This window comes from Trichomycterus rosablanca, chromosome 18 (assembly GCF_030014385.1).
Source record: "Trichomycterus rosablanca isolate fTriRos1 chromosome 18, fTriRos1.hap1, whole genome shotgun sequence".
Lineage (NCBI taxonomy): Eukaryota > Metazoa > Chordata > Actinopteri > Siluriformes > Trichomycteridae > Trichomycterus > Trichomycterus rosablanca.
The window spans coordinates 5602942-5614704 of record NC_086005.1 but is presented as its reverse complement, the minus strand read 5'-3'; the positions used below and the strand labels follow the sequence as shown (position 1 = coordinate 5614704).

General features: G+C 38.8%; 1 protein-coding gene across 1 annotated transcript in view; it reads right to left on the bottom strand.

The window, feature by feature from the left end:
* Positions 1–351: 351 nt before the first annotated feature.
* ugcg (UDP-glucose ceramide glucosyltransferase) overlaps positions 352–11763 on the bottom strand; it is a 43629-nt gene continuing 32217 nt past the window's right edge. The window contains exons 5-9 of the mRNA XM_063014038.1: positions 10386–10498; positions 8899–9077; positions 7485–7571; positions 6364–6550; positions 352–6067 (exon numbers count right to left, since the gene is read on the bottom strand). Of these exons, the coding sequence (XP_062870108.1) occupies positions 5897–6067; positions 6364–6550; positions 7485–7571; positions 8899–9077; positions 10386–10498 (737 nt within the window). The 3' untranslated portion in view covers positions 352–5896. The remainder of the gene's footprint in view (positions 6068–6363; positions 6551–7484; positions 7572–8898; positions 9078–10385; positions 10499–11763) is intronic.

The following is an 11763-nucleotide window of genomic DNA, read 5'->3' as shown; positions in this document are numbered from 1 at the left end:
TGTAAATAAGACACATAATGAGGTAAAACCTAGTTAATAAAGAGACTCAAGCAGAGTCAATCTTTTAATCTTTTTGTTTTGCACTGAATTTTCACTGCATGTAAATCATCCTGGCAGGTGCACATGTATGTTAATACACTGATTCAAATCTACTGGAAGAGTTGTAATAAAATGAGGTTACCTGAGCGAGCAGTGTAAGAAGATCCTCCTGTTCAAATCACGGCTGGTCAAACCCCACAAACCAGAATGAGAGAAAACAATAGAGCTTCAGAGCTCTAGAAACTTCAGCACGGATCATATCAGATCCAACACAACAGACATAAACAATAACACACGACAGCGAATGCAAAATGTGGTTCATGGTTGATATAACAAAGCTTTAATTTCTGTGTGATTACAGTTCCCTGCTGAGCATCAGAAGTTCATCTCTGTACACAGTTCAAAATGAGAAGTATCTTTCAGCCACAGTTTTACATAGCAGACCAAAAAAGGAACAAAAATCATCTAAAACAAGACCATATATCCAACTCGAAAATAAATTAAGCCTCATTAAGAATTACCAAACATTATAAATAGTCTGTACAGTATTTAAAACAAAAATATTTTCAGCATAAAGCACATAAAATAGAACGGTGGATCATAACTGGACCTTTTCATTCCCATTCACGTGAGACTGGTGGCTTTAGGACGATTGGGAAAAAAAAAAAAAGCTTTAGTCATGTGACCATACAGAAGTGTGTGTGTGCAGTCAATGTTATAATTATTATTTGTGTAAAATTCAGAATTTTTGTTCAAGTCCCAGTTTAAATTCCACATTAAATCTGTTAGATTAAGAAAGTTTGAAATTGTATATCAAAAGTTTTTTTTTAAAGATATAAATATATGAACACGCATGCAAAATCCACAATGGCACCATTATGTTATTGGTCTAACCACGGACATGAAGCTCTTATGTTACCGTTCACTTAATCACTTCGAATATTTGATTCTAACTACTTTTCATTGTTTTCTAGGGTGCTGAGGTGGCACAGTGGTCTGTTACGCCAGCCTACCACAGCTGAGATCGAAACTTGGCTATCGGCCGGCCAGGTATCTAAACAGAAGTTGACTGCACTTTAGTTCTGACTGCATCATTCATCATTTAGTTCTGTATTTTGGTTCCACTTTAGATTAAGGTATTTTACAGTGCACTAGTACAGTATTAGTACATTAAGAAGATGCTGGTATGAGGAAAATAATAATTTGGAGGTCAGGCTGTACTGGGATCGTACAGTTTGAAGGCTGATAGATAAGGCTTTATGGTATCTGTAGAGTAAAGTATGTCAGGACTGTGAGATGTCGCCTGACGGGACGTGTTTGGTGACTCTCATTGCTGCGGGCTTTTAACAGACTGATGTTTAACTTTAGTTTAGTGATGAGCTGTTGGTCATAATAAACAGTGCAGCACTGCAGGAAGATGCAGGGTGTTTTTAGGATACATGAACAACTTGCACGTGCAATCTCTTTTGTACACGTACACACACACACACACACCACTAAAAGATCATGTGGCCATGTAGTACACAGAGTGTGCACACACTCTTACTTTACTTACAAGGGTTTTGAAGTTCTAGATAATTCTAGCGTTTGTAATGTAGGACAAGCCACCAGCCACACACACACACACACCAGTCCAGTTCCCCACCGTACACAACTGTACAATCAACAGCAATTGGGAAAAGGCTGTAAACACACACAACAGTTCACACACACACACTGCATACATTGCATACACAGAGCTCATACATACGTTGAATTATAAACAAAGCATTTAGTGTTGTAGACTTACTGCCACTGAGAAGGAATTTTGAATGTCTCTTTGTCTTAGAGAAGGTAAAGAACAGCACGTTTTTCAATAGTTTGTGGCGGTAAATATGCATCCTCGAAATTATTTATAGTATGACCGCATCTACTGAGACATGGTCTGTATAAACAGCTAACACATTTACATGCAATGATACATTGAGTTATACATCATGGGGTGGAACTGCATTCCATTGCTTGTAAATGTCGGATTAATGAAGTTGAAATGTTCAATAAAATCTTTTATACAGATTTACACTATGACTGATGTAGCCAACAACATTGCATCAGAGCAGGACTTATTGCTAAATGAGCTACAAGCAACCTTTCAAACTTGATACCTGATACCCGGCCTCAGTTTCTCCCTAGTTTGTCTTGTTTTCAGCAAATAAATTCACCTAATAGTTATTGTTAATAAAAGACTAAGGAACTGGAGGAACTGGAACTCACTTTGTACAGGAAGTCTAAAGACAGTGATTATGTAATAAACACATTTTCTTGTAGGAAGCCTCATCATGCTCATAATTCAAGCCTTTTTAACATCACATTACTGTTGAGGGGCCAGGCATCATCTCTAATGAGATTAGAAATTTAGGTGGGAGGTAACCAAATTTTACTAGAAGCAGGTGGGGTCGAAACAAACAGAAGAGTTGAACCTCACCCCTGTGTACTACACAGTATGTGAGACTAGTGCACCACAAATTGTGTGGTTAGACACTATTTAACATTTAAAAAGCCATTTGGGACACAGCCAGAAAAGCTTAAGTGTGTGCTTCATAAACCAGGTAGCATTTGAGTTCAGTGTGATGTGCAAGAATCACAAGCTATGGAGTAAACATGGCCAGTAAGTCAAAGCTTAATACACTGCAGCGAGATGAGATCTCAGTACAGGAGGAATAACAGTGCTCAATAATGCAGCTCTGCTGTTCACCTACTACGACCAAACAGTCTGATTAAACACATGCTGAAAGATTTGGCTGCTAAAATCAGGGAAATATGAACAGTAGAATTTGCTTTGTTGTTAGGCGGAGTGGTTTGACCCCATAAGATCAAATGCAAACAGTACACACAAGCATTACAACAGAATTAGACGTCATTCCTATTTCTGAAACATCTATTTACTAGAGTCGGTCACTAAGGTTTACATTTGAACAGATTTCTTTCAGCCAAAAGAAGTCTGACATGGGTGGGATGGATATCAGTGCAATCAAGCACTAACTTCTGCAAACACTTCATCTAGAAGGCCGGCCCCACAAGACTAATACGACTAATCCCAATCACCTGACTGTTCCTCCATCAGAGTGGAAGAGAAGTGAGACAGAAATCTGGTGTAACAACTGCTTAAGAGCTTATTTGTTAGCCTGGAAGCTCTGAAATATATTTTATATTATAGTTAATATTTAATATTTAAAACTACCTTTCGGTTTGCATTGCAAGACTTTTTACTCAGTACAAGAAAATGTGTTTAAATTCTTGTTCTTTGTATTAGATGGAAATGTGATTTATTAAAGCAGGTGACTAAATGACTACTGAAGAACAGTCCCAACCTGTGTTTAAAGGATTAAAAAGATCTAAAATACAAGACAAAACCTTTTTTGTTTCTAATAACAGAGGTCAAACCAAAACTGCCCTATTTAACAGATCTGTGAGATAATACTGTCAGCATCGGCATGGAGAGAAAGAGAAATACAATACAAGTACATACACACAATGGTGCTAAATCTAGCGGGGTCGGGGGGCAGAAAAGCTAAGGAAAGGGTGGATGGAATTTTTTGTGTCTTTTTTTTTTTTTTTTTTTTTTTTTACAGATAAAGCTAATGCTGTGATCAAGTATTAATAAAGCGTTACGGATGACTGTCAGACTGTCAGTAAATCTGAAACCCTGAGCGGTTTGGTAATTTACAACACTGGAAGCAATTTTTCTTAAAGATGCTAATAATTTATACATGTTGAATTGAAATGTGTCAAAAAACAAAAACAGAGCATAAAGGCTACCCATTCACGCTGGCACCAAGGCTCATTAATCAATTTGAAGTTGAAATGCAACAGGATTAAAGTTTTTTTAATAATTTGGTGCGTATAAATCCTTCCGATCATTGTGCAAACGAGACTTCCATGAGGTAAAAATCAAACATCTCAGGGAATACTGCCTTGTTTCTAAGGTAGGAGAAAGCAGTGCAGGAGGAAATGCCCTCCATGTGTTGACCACACCGCGCAGGAATGTGTGTCATTAATGCATTGGCACGTCAAAGGGGCAAAGCCTTGGGGGAGGGGGGGGGGGGGCAGCCTATTCAGACAGAGAGCAAATCAAGAATCACCGCTGCTTTACTACATTCCCCCAGCAACCAGCTCGGACGCCGGGGTCTGTGCTCGTACGCAGATGCTGAGCAGGTCTGATTAGTTTAAGTGGGTTGATGCAGTAAAAGCAGCTCCTCTGTTTCCTCTCCAGCACTCACTTCAGATCAGACTAAAGATATAACGCAGATATAACAAAGTGTAACGATTGTAATGAACCCCAATCAGGAATCTCAGCAACAAGCACACTCAAGTTCTCTTCTACACTAGCGTTCATCCAACACACCGGTGGAATCGTTAGGGATGCACCGACTGAACCGCTTGATTTTTGCTTGAAACTTGGATCAGTTTTGATGAACTATATTTTATGGTGACTTGATGTGATGTTATTTATTTACATTAACTACAAGTTTAGGCTCATATCAGAACAGGTTTCATAGCCTTTGGCTGGAAGAAAAACTCCCAAAGCTCTTCAAAACCAGCTGTGCATCTCTGCAGTGATTACTAAATAAGGTTGTGTAAATGGGTGTGGGTAGAGCTTCAACTTGCTGTTTGACTAAAATGAGATGATATTTGATATATTTGTTGTCATTTGCTTTTATTTGCTTGTCTGACCACACACTGATCTACATAAAGTTATACTGTGTATACATATATTTTTGTTATGGCTAAGGTGTGTTGAGTGGTGCAGTCTTATAGCAGTTTAACATAGTATTTATTAAGTAGTAAAAAATCTAGGATTTAACCAAGAGGACAACAGAATCTCTTTGTGTGTGTGTATACATATGTAATATAAATTGGAATTGAGCCCTTGGGTGGTGCAGTGGTCTATTACGCTCGTCACCACTGCTGATGGAGGTGTGGTCAAAGCCCTGTTACAGATTGGCACCCTGTCCAGCTAGGTGCCTGGCGTTTCCTGATGGAATAGGACCTGCCAGGATATAGCGGTTAATTAAAAAATCACAATAAATAAATAATAAATTAGAATCGGTGCATTCCTAAAACAAGTCAAAATGAGAGTGGTTGCTTCACTGTTCCCTATTGGGGTTTTAAGCTGTGACCTACATCTCTATACGTAGGAATACTGATTAAGCTGATGCGGCACGTCAGATACTGTAAAGGGGAATTGTGTGGAGAACTTTCTGGACCTGAGTGCTTTCTTTTTTTAAAACGTGAGTAGTCCCACATCTAAAAAAAAAACAAACATGGCAAATGATGTCAGTGGAGCGCAACACTGCATTAGGTGGATTTGTGTTAAAATGCCTCCCTGAACGTATTTCGGCAGTTTAAGATTTTATCATCCATTAAGCTTAAAATCAAAACCACTGTTTAAACGGGAAGTGAGCATGCAGTGCGGTTCAAGTAAAACTCTGATGGGTCGCGGTTTAGGTAAAAAAAAAAAAAAAAAATCCACTCAACATTGTTCAAGCATCTTGTCCTGATTCCTATTTCCTTCCTGGAAATGTTTGCTGTGTCACGGGCCTCCCCATGTCTGCTCCTCTATAAGAATTGGCTCATGTGAAACTCATGGTCCAAAAGAACAAAGTAAGGCCCTTAAAAGCACCACATTAATACTCAATACTCGCTCGCTGACATGCCACAGGTTCTAAATCTAACGATTAAAAAAAGAACAGCTTCATTTAAAACCTACACAGACAAAACAAAAGTAAAGCCGTCGCAGATATTTCTGCATGTTCAGTCCTCGCCTACACTTTTTGTTTTGTTCCGTCACGAGTGTGTCCGTTCAAGCTGCGACTTTCTATACGTCCAGTATTTCCTCCGCGGTGCCGCCACAACGTAACCGGTAACGACCTGTTCTCCAGCTGATGGTGGGGTCCCAGAGGGCCGAGAGGAAGATCTGGATAGTCATGGACTCCCGGATGAACCAGGCCACTGCGTAGTCCAGCTTTGAGAAAGATGGCGGGCCACCCTGAGCAGGGACGGGAAGAAAAGGCAACGTTAAGCACATGAACAAATGAAAAAGTTAAAGTAAAGCAGTAGGTGAGGAGGATACCTATGTGACCGTGATAAAAAGCAAAACCAGTATAACTGTAGGTACGAGGACTTTTGGATAGCATTCAACACCCTTGAAGGTTAATAGCCTTGGCCCTCTTCAATCAGAGGTGAAGGTAAAGGCAGCGATGAAAGAGAGATAAGCTCTAATTGGCCATGACTGAATTGGGTAGGAACAGAGAAATAAAGAACAGAATTTAGTTGTGGTGGTACCTGGACTCCTCTGAGCTGGATGTAGTCGAAGATGAACCAGGCGAGGCAGTGGCACATGAAGAACACCATGATGTCCCAGCGGAAGATGTAGTGCGCTGACCAGCCGATGATGAGACTCGCCATGAAACACTCGGAGATGGGCTCAATGATGGTGGCTGGTAGCATGTTGATTCGCAGCTTAGCCCATCTGGTGTCCACACATGGCACAAAACAGCACGTTAATGAGAGTGGACACTTCAAACGAAGCGAACATGTACAGCATGTTATAAATCACTGAGCAATACTGGCTAAATGATCTGATCTTGTTCTATATAATTTAATGATTGGTGTTTGTTCATATTTACACCAATGATATTAATAAAAATAACAATAATAAAAATAATTTGATGGTGACTCCTAATTTACACAGTTCTAAATAAACAAATATAATAGAAATAAATTGTGAGTGTATTATCACTACTTCAATGCAAACACTGTACATACTGCAGTCAAACCAAACACCTAATTTATTACAACTATTTATTGTTCAAGGTTCAAATTTTAGCATGACACTGTAGAACCTCAGAGTACATTAGCAGTATAAACGTATTATAATGTAAAATATAACAATTTGTTTCTTAAAAATGAGCTTTTCTTGTCCTATCAGCATCCCACACATCTAATCACCTACTCCAATAAACAAATGGATCTACATAGTAATTGTGTATGTAAGTATATATATATATATATACACACACACACACTTATATTTGTATGGTACACACTGCATTAAAGTAGTAATAAAAACACACAATTTATTCTCTGGAACTGGAAAACCATCAAACCATCAAACAGACTAGGTCAGGCATTCTGTATTATTATTATTGGTTATTATTATTATTATTTATATATTAGGATTAATATGAAAAATCTCATAAAACTACTATAAGCAGAAACATAATGTCTATAAACAGTGTTTTGCCTAAACTGATATATAATACAGAAATAACATTTTATTGCTTAGCCCTACAGTAAATGTGACAGGGCCATAAATCATCACTCCTGTACCGAATCATCAGTGTGACTAACAGGACAGTGGATGCACAAAACCAAAAGCAGATTGACAAGAAAATAAGCAGTACCTGATCATGCGTGACTGGAACTGAGCGATGGAATAAGAGCCAGAGTTCTGCATGGCTACCTGCGTCGCCATGGAAAATTTCCATCCTCTGTGAAACAAAAGAGAAAGAAGAGAGAGATTTTCCTACCTGATCAAACACATGACAGAGTCTATAAAAACCCTAAACCCTCAGATAATACAGAACTGCAAGAGTAAGACCTGGGGCTGAGGCAGTACTACTGATTCAGCTGTAATGTGAAATAAATGAGTCCAAGAAGTAAAAACATAAATGTGAGCACTGATGGAAGAACTCATTTCTATGGTCTTGTGGTTTTATTTGGTAATTATTTAGAACTTTTATGTTTTTTTCCCCCACAGAAACTGAGTGTGTGGGTGGGAGGCCATTAAATTGACAGCCTGAAAGACTACCCATGATGCCTTAGAGCAGCTATACAACATTTATTTCAATGTGGGTTCAGCGGTTCCTGAGTTTTGGTGAGTTATTTGGAATAATTTATTGTATTATTAAAATAGGGTGGTTTGTTGGGAAACACAGTAATTTACCAGATCTATTGAAACTGACCTTACAAAAAAAGAATAATGATGGTTTCCAACAATACACAAAATAATATGCGCTAGGGTGGCACAGTGGTCTATTACATTACCCCACCTACTCTGAGATCTGGGATCGAATGTCAGTGGTGTTATCAGCCAGTCGAGTGTTTACACAGACATTACAGGCTTTATCAGAGGTGCCAAAGCCTTGTGATGGATTGGCATCCTGTCCATGGTGTGTTACTGCATTTTCCCAGTGATTCTGAGAAAACCAGAACTACCACAATACTGACCAGGATAATGCAGTGGTAAAACATAAACATAAAATAATAAATCAAAGAGAATCATATAATGCCACAATTTTAATCCATTTCAGAGAGAACATCACACTGTCACTTATTTACACAGGACAATGATAGCCTAGTGGGTAGAGCTTTGGGCTATCAAGTTCGAATCCCAGCTCTGCCATGCAGCCACTGTTGGGCCCTTGAGCAAAGCCCTTTACCCTCTCAGTTCCTGGGGCGCCGTACAATGGCTGACCCTGTGCTCTGACCCAGCTTCCAAACAAGCTGGGATATGCGAAGAAAGAATTTCATTGTACTGCACAACTGTATATCTACAGTATATATGACAAATAAAAGCATTCTATATTAGATAAGCCAATCTACCGAATGCACTGATTTTAAAGCTATATTAAAAACCTGAGTACCCAAATAAAACCCACACAGGCACAAGAAGAACATATCAAATTTAACACAGACAGTTACAGGAGAGGAGCATTAATCTTGGTGGCCAAAGCTACCTGCTGCACTATTGTGGATTAAATTCACCCTGATAATCACACTTGAATTTTTACTGTGACAGGTTGATTAAAAACGTACCTGTCTGCAATGGCCTTAGCCATGAAGTAATCTTCAGCGATATACTGGGCAAAAGCAATGAGTCCTCCTGCCTGGTCCAGCACATCCTTCCTCATCAGACACGACATCCCGGTCACACATTTAATCCCAGTCACATTAGCAGATATGTAGGAGCGCGGGTGTGATGTTCCGAAATACACCTGCAGGATTGCACACAGGGAAACACCTGCAGTGTTACACACAGAAAACTCCAGAGAGGATAAAACTCAAATCAACAACTTTATTAACATTAAGACTGCACAGACCAATACTGTAATCATTAACATATTGTGCCACTGTAAAGCCACTGTACAAAAAAATTTCGCTTTTATTTCCCTGCAAATTAGAAGTGACCAAACTGTGACTCAAAAGGTCATCCGGTGTAATGAACTTCATTTATCTGTGCACTTAATTTAGAAATGATACATTTATGAAGCTGGAAAAGACAGGTAGTAGGAGGAGTGGATTTGACTACACAGCCAGCATGGATTGTCTGTTCTGTTCTGCAGAGAGAGTTGGAAGTCAAATAAATATTCTTTGATAAACATAAGTAATTATAAGGTCACAAGTACTGCAAAGCTTGTTTATGTATTCTGATAGAAAATATATTATTCCCCTGCCTCACACATTTACTCATCTGTATATAAATAAGACTTGCGCATGTAATTTGATTGTAATTTGTTAAACGCTCTCAAAATAGGTTATTAAGGTTCAGACAACAGCTTTAATTAGCTATTAACAGATAGATGTACTTTCTAGCTATTACCCCAACACTGAAGATTTCGAATAACAACAGTGAGAGACAGTCCTAGCAGCAAATTCCTCATAAATAAATAAACAACGGCAGACTGAAATAAATATCGTATTGATTTAGCAGTCCTATAAGGATTTAAAAAGTCCCTCCAGTGAGAACCTTGTCCTCTGCTTTGGGGTTGGATGTTTCCACTTTACATGTATTTATCTGATTTGCTCTGTATGTGTCACCCCACTGACACACCCGGTTATTGGAGCCTTGTTGAGATGTATAAAGATTATTATGATAAAGTAATAAAGCCAATAAAACCTGCATATCAATGTGTGAGGAACATTCATTTATTGTAACACGCCCTTATTTATACTACAGGAATATTCCAGCGTCTACAGTTCAGCTAAACCTGAACGTCCTGCACTGTGAGTCTGCTGCAACAACAATTGTTCCTCATTCCTTCCCGCTTTGTTTCACAGAAATGTGTCGAGACAGGTACTGAACTCATTATATAATGGTAGAATTTATTTCTGAATTATTGCCAAAGTCCTCACTGACATTCCAAATGTGCCACAGACTTCTACGTGTTCAGAAGTTAGCACGCCCTTTTCCAGCAGTCAAATCAGTTTAAATATTCAAATTCATCTCAGCACATCTCAGCAGGCTTTAACACGACACTCCACACAAGACGGTTCCAAAGATCAGATCTGAAAAGGCTCGTCACCTGCTCGAGCGTAGCAGCAAAGCCTTGTCTGTCTGCCACGTAGGGAAGGCCGTGGACCAGTCCCACCTTCTCAGTCATCTGATTAGCCATATCAGTCAGGGTGTCTGGTCTCACTGTCGGAAATTAAACACAGTCAGGAAGAGGGAGCTTGTACATGTACACTTACACCAATTACACTGAGAGACATTTAAAATGCTGGTGGTGCAAACAGGAAGGTACAAAATTACAGCAGATACAGACGAGCAATATAGCTCAACTGTGCTGTTCCAGTATTTCCAAGACTCGGGTTCTAAATGTAAATTCATGCATTTATTTTTTTCATTATTAAAAAGAATTCAGACATGGTGATAAAAGTTGAATTCTGAATAAATTTATCTGAATGTATTTTGATTCCAAATTCCTATAAAATACACATACAAAGTAAAAGTTTAAATACAGTGGGGCTAAATGTTCCACAGCGCTGTTGGCAGAAAACCAAACAGTACCACCATAAGAGGAAAATTACATTTACACACAAGAGAGTTAGACTTCATACCTCATAAATGTGGCCAAAGAATATTGCATGTTTAAAAACCTCATTAGAAAGAAACAAATCTGTAAATAATTCAGTAAATTAAAATTATTATAGGAAACAAAATGTCTTGAATGGTCACTCTAATGGACTAGTACTTTCAAAATCCTACAAATTTCTTAACAGTATTTATTTATTAGGATTTTAATGTCATGTTTTACACACTTTGGTTACATTCATGACAGAACAGGTAGTTACTCGTTACACAAGATTTAATATCAAACACGGTCACGGACAATTTTGTCTCTCCAGTTCACCTCACTTGCACGTCTTTGGACTGTGGAAGGAAACCAGAGCTCCCGGAAGAAACCCACACAGACACGGGGAGAACATGCAAACTCCACACAGAAAGGGCCCGGACCTCCCTACCTGGGGATCAAACCCAGGACCTTCTTGCTGTGAGGCAACAGTGCTACCCACCGAGCCACCACGCTGCCCTTAACAGTATTTAAGTCAGAAGATTTTTGGGAAGAAACTAACCACTGCATACTGGGAACACCACACAACTCAGATCCCAGATCACACAAATCCTTTCACCTGCCCTTAACACAAGCTTCAATTTCAAAACTGACTACTCATTTGCTGCCTTATATATCCCACTGCGTGACAAGTACCACTGTTATGTTATAAACAATGTTTTTCACTTTACTTGTCAGTGGTTTTAATTTTCACTTCACTTTTCAGTGGTTTTAATGTTGCGGCTAAACAGTGTATAATAAATAAGCTATGTGCTCAACCGTACACTTCTTTAAATGTATCTTAGCCTGAAAAGGTTCAGTTAAAAAAACAAAAACTCAATGATCAGTC